General features: G+C 40.9%; 1 protein-coding gene across 4 annotated transcripts in view; it reads right to left on the bottom strand.

Moving 5' to 3' along the window:
- pcdh19 (protocadherin 19) overlaps window positions 1–15,199 on the bottom strand; it is a 59,656-nt gene that overhangs the window by 25,096 nt on the left and 19,361 nt on the right. For all 4 annotated transcript variants that reach the window (XM_037540487.1, XM_037540488.1, XM_017698451.2 and 1 more), the window contains exon 3: window positions 180–238. In XM_037540487.1, the coding sequence (XP_037396384.1) occupies window positions 180–238 (59 nt within the window). The remainder of the gene's footprint in view (window positions 1–179; window positions 239–15,199) is intronic.

The raw sequence follows: 15,199 nt of genomic DNA, 5'->3' as shown, positions 1-15,199 counted from the left end.
ACTTAAATATGTTGTGCAATTAAATGCTCATGTATGGTAAACATACATGCATGGAATAATGTCAACAAGCCTAAGGAAACACATACAAATATGGGTGTTTTAAGCAATATGTAATATATACGACCAAGCTCAAACTTAACTGAGTACAAATTAGTTTGTGTATTTGTAACAATACATACCTTTTGATAAGGTGTGCTCTGCTGTTTACATAACTGGAGTCAATGGAATAATTCTCCGTCTAGAGAAAGAGCGAGAGAGAGAGAGAGAGAGAGAGAGAGAGAGAGAGAGAGAGAGAGTGCATTCAATTATACAGCAACCAAAATAATGTTACCACTAATTGCCTTTCAATAGAAATGTTATTTTACACAAAGACCCTGAGCTGCCTTGGCTTTCAAAGGCAAACTCCCATTCTCTTTCAGAGCACATGTAGCTGCAGCGAGCCTGCCTCCCCCCACCCCTCACTTCCACCTCCCTCTCTTCTCCTCTGCTCTCCTCTCCTCTCCATATTCAGTTTGACCACTCTCTTCAAAATGGAGTCATTAGAGAGGACAGGGCATCTCAGAGAGCAAGACAGAAGAAAGAAGGAGGGTAAGAATGAGGGTGGAAAGTAAGATTTCCTTCTTTGTGTGTTCTTTTCTTAATATATACTTTTTTCCTTCCATGCCATTTCAGAAGAGATGTTAATGTATGAATATTAAATAAATAAATCTGAGGGGGAAGAAATTAAGAGAGTGCTGGGGGATTTTTAACTTTGCAATTGCAGATGAAAAGGCCATGATGATCTGCATACGATGGATCTCTGACCCATATTGAGCAACCAAAGGCAACTGGCAGTAAACAGTTTTTTTTTTTTTTTTCGTGCATTTATAGAATTCGTAGGGAGCACAGAAAGGGTAGGGTGATGTGGGTTGGCAGCAGCACACAGTAAAAGAAATAATGACAAGAAGAAGAGAGAAGAGCCGCAGTAAACAAGTGGAATATTCACTTGATGTTCATCTATAGTCACCCTTTAATGTCATGGTTGAAGCAGAAAAGGAAGGAGAAGTTCCTCTGCATGTGAAGGAGGTGGTGAATGATACTCTCTCACTCAATATGCTGATAAGATGCAGGTGTTTTCCATTGGAAACAAGGCCACATCCTTCTTCTTCTCCCATTTTATACTAAGATAAAAAGGGAGTAGATGGCTTCTTCCATGTGGAAGTGAAGGCATCAACACCTCTCTGACAAAACACTTGCCCAAGATATAAGTCTGCAGATGCCTCAGAGCACTTTGCCAAGCCCAGCCTCTAAGAAAAACATATGCTATCATAGTAGAGCATAATTCTGATTCAGTGTTCATGGTTAATCCCTTCATACATATTTGTTTTTTGTCAATTTTAGTGGAAGGTGTTTTTGAATTATTCACCACTGAGAAACCCCATACATGTTTATGCCCATTGAAAAGGGTATGCCAATGATGGGTTGGTTGAATCAGTGTGAAATTCTATGCTCTTGAAGCCACAGCAATGAGTTTAGTCTCTTACAAATAACCCACATTGACCCTGTGTGGTTTTTGCTAAATGTAACAGCTTGTTAAAGTTAAATAAAAAAGGCATGATTTATTTTGCGCTCATGGCCTGGCACTGGCACTGCTGACTTGGCATTAAAATGCACCCCGTATCTGGATGTTGTCCAAAAATGTGTGTAAACATGTTTGTGATCAGAATGTGTTCGATTCTAGTTCTTCTGATACCGAGGGAGCTGAGCATGGATCATGATGGGATCTGTTTGTATGTGTGGACGCAATGTGGCCAGCATTGCTACATTCATGGTCTAAAACCACATGTGCACCATCCACAACTTTCAATATTGTTAAAAAGGTTGTATTCAATGTGTATTAAAATGTCGGGCTTGAAGTAGTAAATCTGAAAAATTTGTGTTTGAAAAACCCGTGGAGGACAGTACACAATTTTCTCACCATTTCTGGCTGAATTTTAACCCATAATATTTTTAATGGGCTTTAGTTGTGGCTACTGAGTAAAGTGTACATAACATGCTGTTATTTTTTTGTCTCTAAATTTCTCAAAGTGTTTTATAAAACCTAAAACATAGCACAGCCTACTTGAAGTATTGTGCTGGGAATTGAGATCCATATCTCAAGAAAAGGGCCAGTGTAAAAGTTCTGTTTGTTGACAAAATGACGATCCAAATATCATAATCTATTTACTGTAATCAGATGTTTATTCCAAGTCTAAACAGGGCCACTCAAGGCTATGAGGCAACACAAGACAGTTTTTCGAAGGTTGTGCACAGTCCATCCATTTCTCTAACAAAACACATACACAATATTCCTGTCTACCTCTGAAAAGCTGGCGTACCAAAATATCTTCAATCAGCAGTATATAAGGTACTGTGTACTGTCTCACCCCCACGCTCTCTAATTACCTTCACGGACAGACAAATTTTTAATTATCGGTGATGGTTAGCCAGGCCTCTGATTGAGATTTGTCAGCCACTGATGCAGTGTGGACTCTCCAAAGGTTAGCCCTGGTCTATCTTTCTTTTTTCTCCTCGTTTTCTTTTTGGTGCTCTTCTAATTAAATCTTAACTCATTGTTATCAAGGAGATAATTTGTAAAAAGCTATTCTAATTAACATTATATTAGCAAGCCTCACAGAGCATGCACTGTTTGTTCTCGCTGTGGTTCGCGAGACAGTGATTCACTCTTTTGTTCCTGTCCGGCTCTGCTCCATTAATACCAAAGTAATTGGCATAGGCAATTATTTCAGTCCTCTTGCAGGACATGTCAGCATATAAATATATATGGAGAATTTATTTTAGGTTGAACATGCCACCTGTGCTCCACTTTGGTCCCTGTGAGAACTCATTATAGAGCCTCTCCATCTCTACGGCCATCTACAGAGAGACTAATGAACGGCTATGGAACAAGTAACAAGGGGGAAACTTCATTAAAGAGACAGTATACAAATTTCCCAATAACTCCCTCCATGAGGCTGACCCATAATTGGTTTGGATGGGGCGAGCTGCATTAATATTACCTCCGCGGGGAAGCGCCAAATTCTAGTGCAGCTCCATCCACACCACATCATCGTACTGTGTTCCCACATGAGGCATGGTTCTCCTGGTGTGCCACTCTTAAAACCGACGAGTGGCTGAAATGCAGTTAAGGTGTGCAAATTCCTGACCCTGTTGTACGAAGAACAGCCTCAAAGCTTCCAACACATCTCGATCTCCTTGCTTACGTCAAAATGAACTATTCGGGTGCTATTACTTGAAAGTAATGGTGTTACTATGCAAATGCTGCTCTATTTCAAGCAAACCTGCTCCAGTAAAGTAATTAAAGGCAAAAAATGTTCCAACCATACTGAAATAGACATTATCACTGTAATTTGGTTATTGCACCACAATTTGATAGATGTGCCTCGTTGCTTGAGACTGATGCACTTCTATTGATGGGGCCATAGTTTATAGTTCATCCTTTAGAAAACCTACTAAAAATGGCAAGCATGTTCTCCACCTAACAGTGTCTGTGCATTCTCATTCTTGCTGTGGAGGAGCAGTAATTAATTCTATGGCTAACTCTACAGGGTATAACCCTCTGCCTTTAGGACATGCCCTGAGCAGGCCACATGCTAGAGAACAGGAGCTCTATGCATTAGAGGCTGCTTCCTGCAACTAAATGTATTTCATGCCTCCACCGCTGACCACTGTCAAATTGCTTGGAGAGTCAGGGCATGTCAATATTTCTTTCCCGGAGGTCGAGTTTCAGGCCATAGGAAAAGGGCCACTTAAAATACGGCAAGCTGGCCATAAATGGCTACTTAATCAGGTTCTACAATGTGTTGTTATGATCCGAGCAGCCCTAGTTCAGTAGCTAGTGTCATTCTATCCCTGTAATTATCGCTGTGCTTTATTCAGCATGGAGCCAGTGCACATGGAGAGGCTAAACAGCCCGCTCAAGAGTGGAGTGACAGTCTGAGGCTGGGGTGTAGAGAGGTGGACAGCAGGTGGGGTGTGCGAGACCCTTTGCACCAACCCTTTCTTTTCCTTTCAAACTATACTGCCCCCCCCCCCTCTCTTCCAGCCTCCCTTGCCCTCAGCCAGCCGAGAGGAACAGCAATCTTCTCGCTCAGTTGCTGGCATGAGATTTGATTTGCCTTCCTCTCAGTGTGACAATTGGTTCCGTAGTCCTGATATGAGTGCGTTCCTTGCACAGGGCCATGGATGCAGACTGAGCAGGAGGGGCACAACAGTTAAGCCCTGAGTTCCTCAGGTGGCAAAGGCGAGAAAAGAAAAAAAAACATATATACTTGTCACACTTTGTGTTCTGAGTTAAACATTATTCTTCTGAGACTGATTCATCAACCGGGACAATTTCACTTGCATTACTCATGGAAAGATGAATAAAATTAGGAACTAATTGAAGCTGCGTGCTATACTGGCAAATTATTAATTATCAGGCTGTTCCCTTGTTTCCAGCACAATAGATAAAATAGCTATTAAATCTCCCTTTAATTTATTTCAGGAAGCAAAACACTTAACTTCACTTTTAAGTCTTGGTTAAAATCGTTAATAAGGTGAAATAGTTGGAGGCATACAAAAATGTGCAATGAACAATAAGCGAGCCGGTGCTGCTTTTTCTACCCACTTTCGCCAAGGTCCACCAACAAGCCTCTCCAATGAGATGTGTCAGAGTCTGAGGCCGAAAGCCTCTCCGGCGGAATACAAATGCAGCGGCGCACATATTAAATAAAGCGGGAGGCAAAATAGAGGAGAAAACTCGAAGGTCCTCAATTAAAGCAAACCCATTCCATTTCCTAATTTTAATAGCTGATTGGTGTTCACTGCTTCATTTGGAGCCTCATTCTTAACTCATCTTAGGGCTTATTCACACAGTTCCCCAGAGTGCGGGGAGGGAAATGGTACACATAATGAGGCCTGTTGTTTAGATACTCATTCACAGGAAGAGCATAGCAAGTAGGGCTCAGCATGAAGGAAAGGCAAGGCAGCACAGGACTCTAAATTATAAATAACAAAAGCTATAGACGGCAGCCAGGTTCTGCTGTATGAGGGTGGCTGCGAGAGTGCTGGCACAAACGCTGTGCGGATTCTACATGCAGGCTTGGGAGATATGCCGATCCCTCCTGATGCAATGCCGCAGTAGAGATGCAGCGAAGAGTGTGTGTATTTGTTGTTTGACTATGTGAATGGGGCTGGGGAGCCTCACAGCCGCTGGCATCTAACACCCCTCACACGGTGAAGCGGCATTTCAACACTGAGTCACTCCTCCCAGACATCGCTATTCACTCACACTCTCTCGCTCCCTCTCCTTCTCTTCTCCATTTTTTTCTTTTTTTCACTCCTGTGCCCACTCTCAAAAACTCGACAAGCGTTCTCTTGTCACTCCTGTACAGCCGCGCTCATCCTGCAGTACCTCTAAGCTGCCCTCTTACTGCTGGCTTGGAGGCACCCGACTCCGCACCCAGAACACCAATCACAGACCACCACATGCTCGTTTTGCTGCCTTTTCCTCAAGTGGCACACCTGCAAGGAGCAGGTTTATCATGCTCTCTACCCCATAGCACCCAGCATCATCGTCAGAAGAAAACTCTCCTCAGCCTGGTGTTATGTTGCCAGCCCCTCGATTATAGAATTTCCCATAGATTCACTGCCATCTGTTAGATTATAGATTTCCCCTTCCTTTCCAGAACGTGCAGGCCCTCAGGGAGGCTCAGCAGTAAAAGGGGTGAAGGAGTGCCTGAGGCTTACCCTGGCTACTAGATGAGATTACACTCTTCTATTTTCTTCCCAGGCTGTGGGAGCTGTGATGAATATGAGGACTTGTTTGCATTTAATAGCCACTGGCTGCCTGCAAACACAAATCAGCAATAAGCCATGGTGACAAATAAACTGTCATATCACTACAATCCTTACAACACTTTGTCACCTGTACATTTGCAATGAATGTTACACTCCATTCAAAATTCAGCTTTTTTTACAAAGGTGATCAATTTATATCTTATGCTTTAAAAGGAATTATACACTCAGTACTTATTACCTGAGAAAATTATTTTTAAAAAGCTATGTAACTGGTCATAAAGTTTTCATTTGCACAGAATAGACATATTAGAATAACTACAAGTAACATAAATAAGATTCTATCACTTTGAAGGTTGTTGTTTTTTGTAGTTGTCATGCAATATTGCAATGCAGATTTATGACTATCATGTACTGGTGATGGAATGTAACAAATGAGATATTAACTACTTTTTGACCAGAAATTCTTGTTACTTTTTACTACATTAATGTTACAAGGTTTTTACAAGCAAACACACTTACTTCCCAGAAATATAGAACTGTGAATAATGTGTTTTATATATATATATATATATATATATATATATATATATACCCACACACCCACATATATATATATATATATATATATATATATATAAATTATTACTTTTTTAGTTTTCAGCAGCCTAGTGGAAAAGCTTGCCTAATAACTCCTCATAAAGCTGCTTGAGAAATGCCAAAAGTAATAAAATCCTTTACCGACTTGGTGTGTCAAACGTTTTACTGGTTGTATTAAAATATAGAAGTTGAAAGAAAACAGGTCATAGTTTTGACTTCTCCCATATTATGCTTCCTTAAGAATTAAATGGTTAAGCTGTTGTTTTTGTAATTGTTTATTTGTTTATTTCTGTAAACAAATTATATATATATACATATATATATATATATATAAAACATCAATCTATACCACTGGCCTTTTCATAATGAAATTTTCACACGATTTAGAGGCACCTGGAGTTACAAGGTTTTCTGCCTGTGACTGTACATATATAGCGACACCTGTTTATTCCATTGACAATGTTCTAATAAATGTAGCAGGGATCTTTGGGACAAAGGACTGTCACAGATCCATAAAAACAATACCTCTTCCTGCTTTATTCTATTAATCTTTCTTTCCCAGCGGACTGAAGAAAATACCGTTTTTGACAAGACAATCATACAATCCACACACAAAAACGAAGGAAGTATGTATGCGTATTTCCCTAGCCAGCAGCTGCATCATAAACACATGAAGAGAAAGAGAGAGAGCATGAGAGAGAGACAGGGAGAGAGAGAGAGAGAGAGAGAGAGAGAGAGAGAGAGAGAATGCCCTTGTGTTTGATCCTGTAATAGACTCCATCTACATAAGGCTAAGGGTTATAGTCTCCATTTGCCTGCAGTCAGTTAAGATGTGATTAATTATACATACATTAATAGCAACAGTACTAATAATTCATAAGGCCATCCTAAGTCAAAGCCCTCTCCATTTTAGCACTGTGAAAGCAATTTGAATCATGAAGCTTATCAGACACATCTGCATATCAACAGGAAGTTTGATGTTTGATGAACTGCTGAATTATTGTAGTGGTGCCTCTCCCTGCCTGCGTGGTTGGATATAGTAATTGGATAGCACCTCTGCTGTTTTCTGTGGATCTCTGGGTTGTCAGGTAAACAGAGTGGCCACTAATAGGACTTGTTTTGAGAAGGTTAGCTACAATAATTACATCCCACCTATACAATTCACTACATATAATGGGTAATATGTAATTATTTCTTGTGAAAGTATGTGGTATTTATGTTTTAAAAGCACACAATTTGTTTGGCTATTCTGGAGTATAACTGGGTTTACATGCTTAAAGGGGGAGGGGAAAAAAACTTGGCTATCGCTTCGCTTTTTCAAAGGCTAAATCGGCTTACTTTTCTTTAAACCCATGGAACCTAATCAAACCCAAATGGTGGTGAATTCCTGGAGGCAGGCCTCGGGGATTTCTCACTAATTTGGACGTGGGGACAAGGAATTTTTCACGCCCCTCATCCCAGGAATCTCTGTATGTCTCATGGGTGTCACCTGCGACAGGTAGAGTGAGCAGAAGCCCCGCCTCCTCCCCCTCTGCACTATGGGAAGTGCCACCAGCGCTAATCCAGGCAGATTTAGAAGCCCTCCAACTCTCCCAGCAACAGGCATAATGCGCCAGGGCTGTTAACGAGTGTGTGCGCTTTCCAGTCGAATTAGTGGCAGGCGGCTTTTTTTTTCTTTTCTTTTTTTCGGTTATAGCTGCTGTCAGTCAACCAATTTAACTGCAGGAAAGTCTCCAGTGTAATTTAATGTCCAAATCATTCCACTGACTTTAGTGAATATTTTCCCTGTAATCCAAAGCCTTAAAAGGCCCAACTTGTTACATCTCTGACATTTTTATTTTAGGCCCACTTAATCCAGCCCACTTGTCCATGCCAAATGACCAGAGCAGTGATGCTGAGCTATGTGGTGAGGGAGAAGTGGAGACTGAGTGGCATTCCTACACTACAGTTACAGTCACTCTCTCTCTCTCCGGCTCTCAGTCACACACTCACTCACTTTTTCACTCTGTAACCAGCGCGGTAAGATCGGGGGAAGGGAGATGAGCGATGTGAACACCTTTACATCAATGTAATATCCCTGCACTGAGGCTCCTGCGGGAAGCGAGGGTTCATCCATTTTGGATGCTGCTTTTGTTATGAGTGTAAATCAAATACTTGGCTGATACTCTGATCCAAAATAATGATACGACACCTCAGGGTCGCTTCTCTCAAATATCTGTCAACGCCACTGGGATATCTAATAGATCCCCCCCCCCCCCCCCCCCCCCCACCCCCACACCAACTCCACTCAAGCCCCACCCTACTCAAAAGCTCTGGAGCTTCCCATCTCAATGACAAGGCATCTTTCAGGCTATTTTTTATGCTAGATGGAGAATAGCAGAAGCTCATTACAGACTCTGAGGCACCTCACAAATGCAGCACTCTCTCCCTTTCTCTCTCTCTGTTTTTTGTCTCTGCTATCTCTCTTTCTGCTCTCTCTCTCTCTCTCTCACCAAGATGAATTGAGTCAGTCCCACTATTGACATCCCTTAATCTGACGCTCACTAACGGATGAGTCAGAGCTCGTGCCGACGCGGCAGCGCCGCTCCAGCAAACAGGAAGCCGTATTCAGGGATACAGGTGGAACTTCATAATCTTTCATTAATCGTTCCACCCCTGGCCCATTTGCTCAAACAAATGATGTTTATCTCATGCTTGGTGCTGGCAGGCATGGCCCTTGGCTGGGAATTCCAGGCAAATACACACAGACGACGCTGCCCTTCACCCTCCTCCCCCTAAACCCTGAGCATGATGGCTAATGCCGTCGCTATCCTGCCAATGCTTCAAACATGAGCCGTGCGCAGCGGCGCCGCTGGCCAGGAGCAGGCTGGGTGCTGGGAAAGCGCTGCCGCACTCTAATAGACAGATGGGGGCCTAAAAAGCTTGCTCTAACCACAACCAGGTTGACCCAATCAGTACAACTCATGATCCAGTAATGGAAGTCTAGTTAGCGGTCCGATTTAGCCACGCTGAGCGCATCTGCTGCCTAATATTCGGGATGGTCTTTTTAGGCAGCTGTCAGCGGCAGGATTGAGAGGAGCGCATTACCTCGCCGCACGTCACTGGCACATCTGTAGATTGAAGAGCAGATTGCAATCAGCGCGCCGACAGCCTGCTATCAGCATCGCAACAGTAATGTCCTCTCATGCCATTACACTAGGCGTCGAACAGAACCCGGGAATAAAGCTACTGAGCTAATTCCAACACGTATCCCACGTGTTCCACTATTTCCAGCGTGAACATAGATTTGAATGCCATTTTCTTACCATGTTTGCCCCTTACAGCAGCGTATAATTTGCTGTGTACTTTGCACACCACACGGCACACTACACACTCTTTTACGCTTAACAAATAGATGCAAATGAGGACTCGCACAGTTTTCATAATGCATCGTAACACACACCAACATGCACACACAGACAAGTTTATACTACAATCGTTGTGGGCTACACAGTCGTTGTTATTACGGAATTGTGCATGGTGCCTCTGTAATATGAATACGGGAATGACAAAAGCATTATTATTTTTATTGCCTTCTCTATTAGGCTAAAATGCTGCTGTGCTACACCTAACCCAGCCCTACCAAAAAGGAAATCATTAGGCTTGATGACTTTTTAGAGTAAAATCTACATTTGACAAATATGCATACAAATAAAGACATTCATAAAATGTAAGCAACAACAAAAATGCCTAAAGCAAAAGCTTTTTCCAAATAATAAAAAAAAAAAAAAACATCCAAATGTGCCTATAATGTGTTCACTTTTGGCTCCCACAAACAGCTACATATATGGTCCATACACACAGCACCACACTTTAAACATCTCTCTCATTCACCCCTATACAACAAGCATACCATACACTCACCAGTTATGCAGCCAGAATTTCATTTTAGGGGATCCTGCTTACAGATTGGGGTGCCAGCTCGTAAGCATTAAAGCCCAGAGGCATCTTAATAGTGAGGATAACAAAAAACTAGCCAGCTTCATTACAGCTAAAAACATTGTGAATGAATATTAAACACAACACCCAATTAACATTTAACTGGCTAACTTTAGTTACTATAACAACTGCTAGAATACCACAGCACGTAAAGGCTAATTAACCGTAGTCCTAACTTTTACAGCATTGGGAGTAAATGTCTTGTAGGCAAATTAATGAAAATTGCAGTTTTCCCTTTGTTTTCTCACAGTATTGAACTTTTTTTTTTTTTTTTTTTTTTTTTTTTTTTTTTTTTACTGTGGTCCATTCTACTGGTTAGCTAGGTAAGTATCCTACAGTATGTAGCACAGCTCAGCTAAATTCTGTGGAGCAATCTAATTCTACATTCACAATTTTCGCACTAGCACTGGAAAACAGAATCTGGAGGGGTGGGGTCCTGGCTTTCAAGTGGGAGGACCTTGCCTCTCTCAGCCTCCCCCTGTAGCTACAGTCATATGCAACAGTGTCGGTACCTCTGGTCAAATTATGTGTTGTGTTGATTTTCAAAAAGTGAAAATAAGCACACATCCTCTATATAGTATACACTGTGTATTTGCTGAATTTATTCTATTGGAAAAAAAAGTTAAATGTGGCTAAAATGAAATTAACAGAAATTATCCACTAACATATGTAGAAACATGTCATATTTCATTCTGTTACCCGTAGAGGGTGTCTTTACTTATTTTCACTAAATCAACAAAACATGTAATTTGAGCGAGGGTGATCAAATTTTTGCATATGACTATACGCATCTGTCATCCAGCAGTGTCGGAGAGGAGGATGCTATCTAAGTTGTAGGCCATTATGGACAATGGCTCCCATCCACTCTAGGACACAGTGATGAGACACAAGAGCACATTCAGTGCAAGACTCATTCTATCGAAATGCACCACAGAGCGTCACAGGAATCATTCTTACCTGTGGCCATCAAACTCTATAACTCAATGTGTGACACTACGGTTCATTTGTATCATCAATACCAAACTGTACTGTTCATATGTGTAATAATAATAATTATGTGTGCAATAACTCAGAGGTGCAATAATTTGAACTGCTTTATACAGTAAATTTCATATTTATTATCAGTCACTGCCACTTTACTGTATTCATAAGAATTTAAATCTCGTGTGCATATTGCAAATTTCTCTTTTTCTTTTAAATTATTGAAGTGTTTATTCTTTTACATAAACAACTGCAACTGTATTAACTGCAATTTCCCTCTGGGATCAATAAAGTATTATGATTCTGATTCTGATCTAACACACAAATACAGGACCCTATGACTTCTACGATATGGAGAAGATGGACAGAATCATGGAATCCAGACATAAAACTAGTAAAAAAAATTATCTAAAAGAAAAATCTAACAAAAGAGAAAACTTAATAAAATAAAACACATTTCACAAGGTTCTGAACACACAAAATTCCCTTCACTGACTCCTTCAAACTCTTTATATACCCCTCCCTGTAGACACCTCAAACACACCCTCACACTCACACATATGAGTGCACACACACTCTTCAGTAGGCCAGTCAGTGTATTGACTCCCAGAGAGAGCAGAGCAGCTTGCATGCTAGAGGTGGCGAGAGGGGGCCAGATGCTGTGGGCTTGACCCCACGCTGCTACAGCAGCCCAAACACACTGGGATTATCTGCACTGACTTGCTTTAATTTAATTTGTATTAGATCTTCTTTGGGGACAAACAGGTTTAAGGGGGAGAAAAGCTCGGGAGAAGGGGGGTGATCATGGAAAACAACGGCAGACGGCTGAGAGGTCACCGCGACCCCAGCAACAGTGGCTTGTGCACATCTGCATAGGCATAGATAAAGGCCTTGTTTACGCTCGGCGGAGGGTGCATCTGGTTCGCCTACAACTAATGAAGTTCCCTCTTTCATTTGAAACTAATAACACACCTTGTGTGCTTCTCTCGCCACCATGACTTCCCTGAAATGAGGACCAGAAATCCTTTTGTTCTGCTGCCGTAAACAACTTGGCATAATTGTCTCTTATCAAAGTGTTTGTGTGCGTATGTGTGTGTGTGCTTTGCATATGCATAACACTTTATCAGCTGCAAACACATCTCTGGGCTCGATTTTTATCTGTGTAGATGCAGATCAGCAGAGTTGTGCTCTTTGTCTCTGCGCAGTGGAGGATAATGTTATTCATCTCCTCTTATACAGGACCTCCTGAGCTACAGCCAATTCCAGGCTTATGTGTTGCCATATCCTATTCAGCTCAGCTTCTTCTGTGCCTTTACATCAAACAGCTGGTGTATTTCTCTGCTTTTCCTTTCAGAACATCTTACAGATGATGACCTTAGGTCTCCATCTGCGGTCTTTGCTCATCATCTGTAAGATGTTCTGAATGAAAAAGTGGAAAAATCTCCCCAGTTATCTGATGTCATCTTTCTAGTGCAATGCTGATAAAAGGACTTAAAAATACAAGCAGAGGAGAAAAGCAGTAGGGTCCCCAGATGAGGAATGGAACATTGCAGGGTGACAGGGACGTCTCCCTCCTCCTGTGGTGTAATTTGCTGCGATTCTCAGAGGAAATATGGCGGGATGCAGTCAGAGTAGCCAGTGTAGTGGAGAGTATCCTCAGCATTTACTTTAGGTGGCAGGCTCAATGAGGAAGCCAATGTACCATGCAATAAAAGAGTACAGCTGTATTGCAAAAAAGCTCAAACAGCACAGATAACTTCATGAACACCATTTGAAAATAGCAGAAGCCTTTCACATGGTATTCCAACTACTTGGGAAAAAATGAACTTAAATTAAATTGAAAACATGCTTTCCTTTTCCTATAAAATTACCATTTCAATAATAGTAGTCTCAATTACTTTAGCAAAGATATATGGCACTTGACAAAAGTGCCACAGAAGAGATCAATCTTCATTTATTTATTGTCACTCAAAATGGCCAATAAGACATTTTTCATCAGAAATATTCAGAAGATATTTTTGAGGAGATCAGATATAAGATAAGAAAGGAGAAAGTCAAAAATACAGAGAAAATGGGACTCCTAACAACTGCACCTCACCTGGTAGACCACCCAAACTGACACCATCAGATAAAGAGTTTTTAAAGCTTTCATCTGTAAGAAATAAGAGAAAATCAAGCTCCACTGTTACGTCTGAAAAAATCCACTGGTGTTTCAGTCTGTCCTTCTACTGCTCGGTGCTATAGATGTGTATGATGAGAAGCAAGCAAAAAAGCTGCTGGTGTTCGAAGAATAAGGTACTGACCACCACAAATCCCATACTTTAACAAAATTACATTTGTTTAAGATTACTTGGATTATAAGAAGCAGAAAATACAATTAACTTCCAAGACTGACCAACCAAGACTGATATCCCTGGAAAAATATCCCTGCAGACATCTTTGAAAATCTGAAAACAAGCCTCCTGAAAAGATTGAAACTGTGATAAAGGACAAAGGTGGTGTCACTGAATACTGAAATTGCTGATATTACATTGAATTGTTAATGCTTCTGTGTAATTTTCTGTCAAACAGATATTTTCTGCTTCTGTTTACTGATGCTGACTGAATATTTTTTTTCTGTTTTGACTGCAAATGAAATAAATGAAGGGAGGTCTCTGACTTTTGCACAGTACTGAATATACATCTTTTCAGTACAAAATGTGTGCAGAATGCAGTCAGTTTTACATCAAAAGAAACTTCTATAAGAACAAAGCAGAAAAGAGGAAAACATAATCTCCCTCCTCCTTGTTTTGATGGCAAGTGGAATAATTGGGCCTCACTTAAACTCATTACAGGAAACCCACAGAAGCCAAGAGAGCATTCCAAATGTCCCCATTCAGCTCCGTTTGAGCTTTGAGACCGATCAGTTCCTTTGGTGTTTTTCTCTCAAGCAGCACAGATCTGACACCTGGGGTCCTGAGCACCAGCTTTACAAGCCATTTAAGGTATCTTTGAACATCATTGTCTGAGATGAGGTTGTCACACATCTACGGAACGGAGTTTGATGAAAATTAATATCATCTGCACTTAGGTAATTACAGGGATGAAACACATCTTTCTTGCTTTGATTAGTATTTTCTTTATTAGAGTACTCTTCCTCGTATCTGACTACAGAGATCCACTAATTTCCCCTCCATATTATAATCATACATACTGGGAATTTCATTATTCTATTACAATTTTTAATGGTGTTTTTTTAATTAATGGGAAGATTGTTATCATTATTATTTCCATTATCATTAGCAAAATCAACTGTCTAAATTTAGAGTATGCATATTGACTGTAGCTTCAACTGGACTGCCAAGACTGGTGAATCCATCCCTTCACATAAATGTGATATAATTACTGCCCTGGTTAACAGGCTCTCACTGATGGAGATAATTAGAGGGACTGCAGCAAAGGTCAACCCAAACAATACAAGGAGGACATGGGCTACGAGATGTAAAAGGAAACAGACCACTGCGTTCCAGGAGCAAAGAACAGTAATGAAGACATAGCAAATCCAGTCTGATAGAATTTCTGTGAATTTCCAAATAACCTCTTTGCCAGTTTCATAACAGAGCTGATTTCTAAAATCGACTTTGTAATTAACACAGCAGCAATACTGTAGCTAATCTTATCTTGCTGACAGACTCTTCTATCATGGCTTGAACTGAAAGAGCGATTTTGTTTCACAATAGTAACATAAGATTTTCTTGTTTAATCTCTTTGTTTGCATTTGCTTTTCAAGATCTGTTTCTATCAACTGTGTTCGCTGTTTTAAGTTTGTCCCGTGTGAGGGTGA

Source organism: Pygocentrus nattereri, chromosome 8 (genome assembly GCF_015220715.1).
Source record: "Pygocentrus nattereri isolate fPygNat1 chromosome 8, fPygNat1.pri, whole genome shotgun sequence".
In the NCBI taxonomy this organism is placed as follows: Eukaryota; Metazoa; Chordata; class Actinopteri; order Characiformes; family Serrasalmidae; genus Pygocentrus; species Pygocentrus nattereri.
Note: the sequence above shows the minus strand (reverse complement) of the source record. Positions and strands in the feature narration are given on the sequence as shown.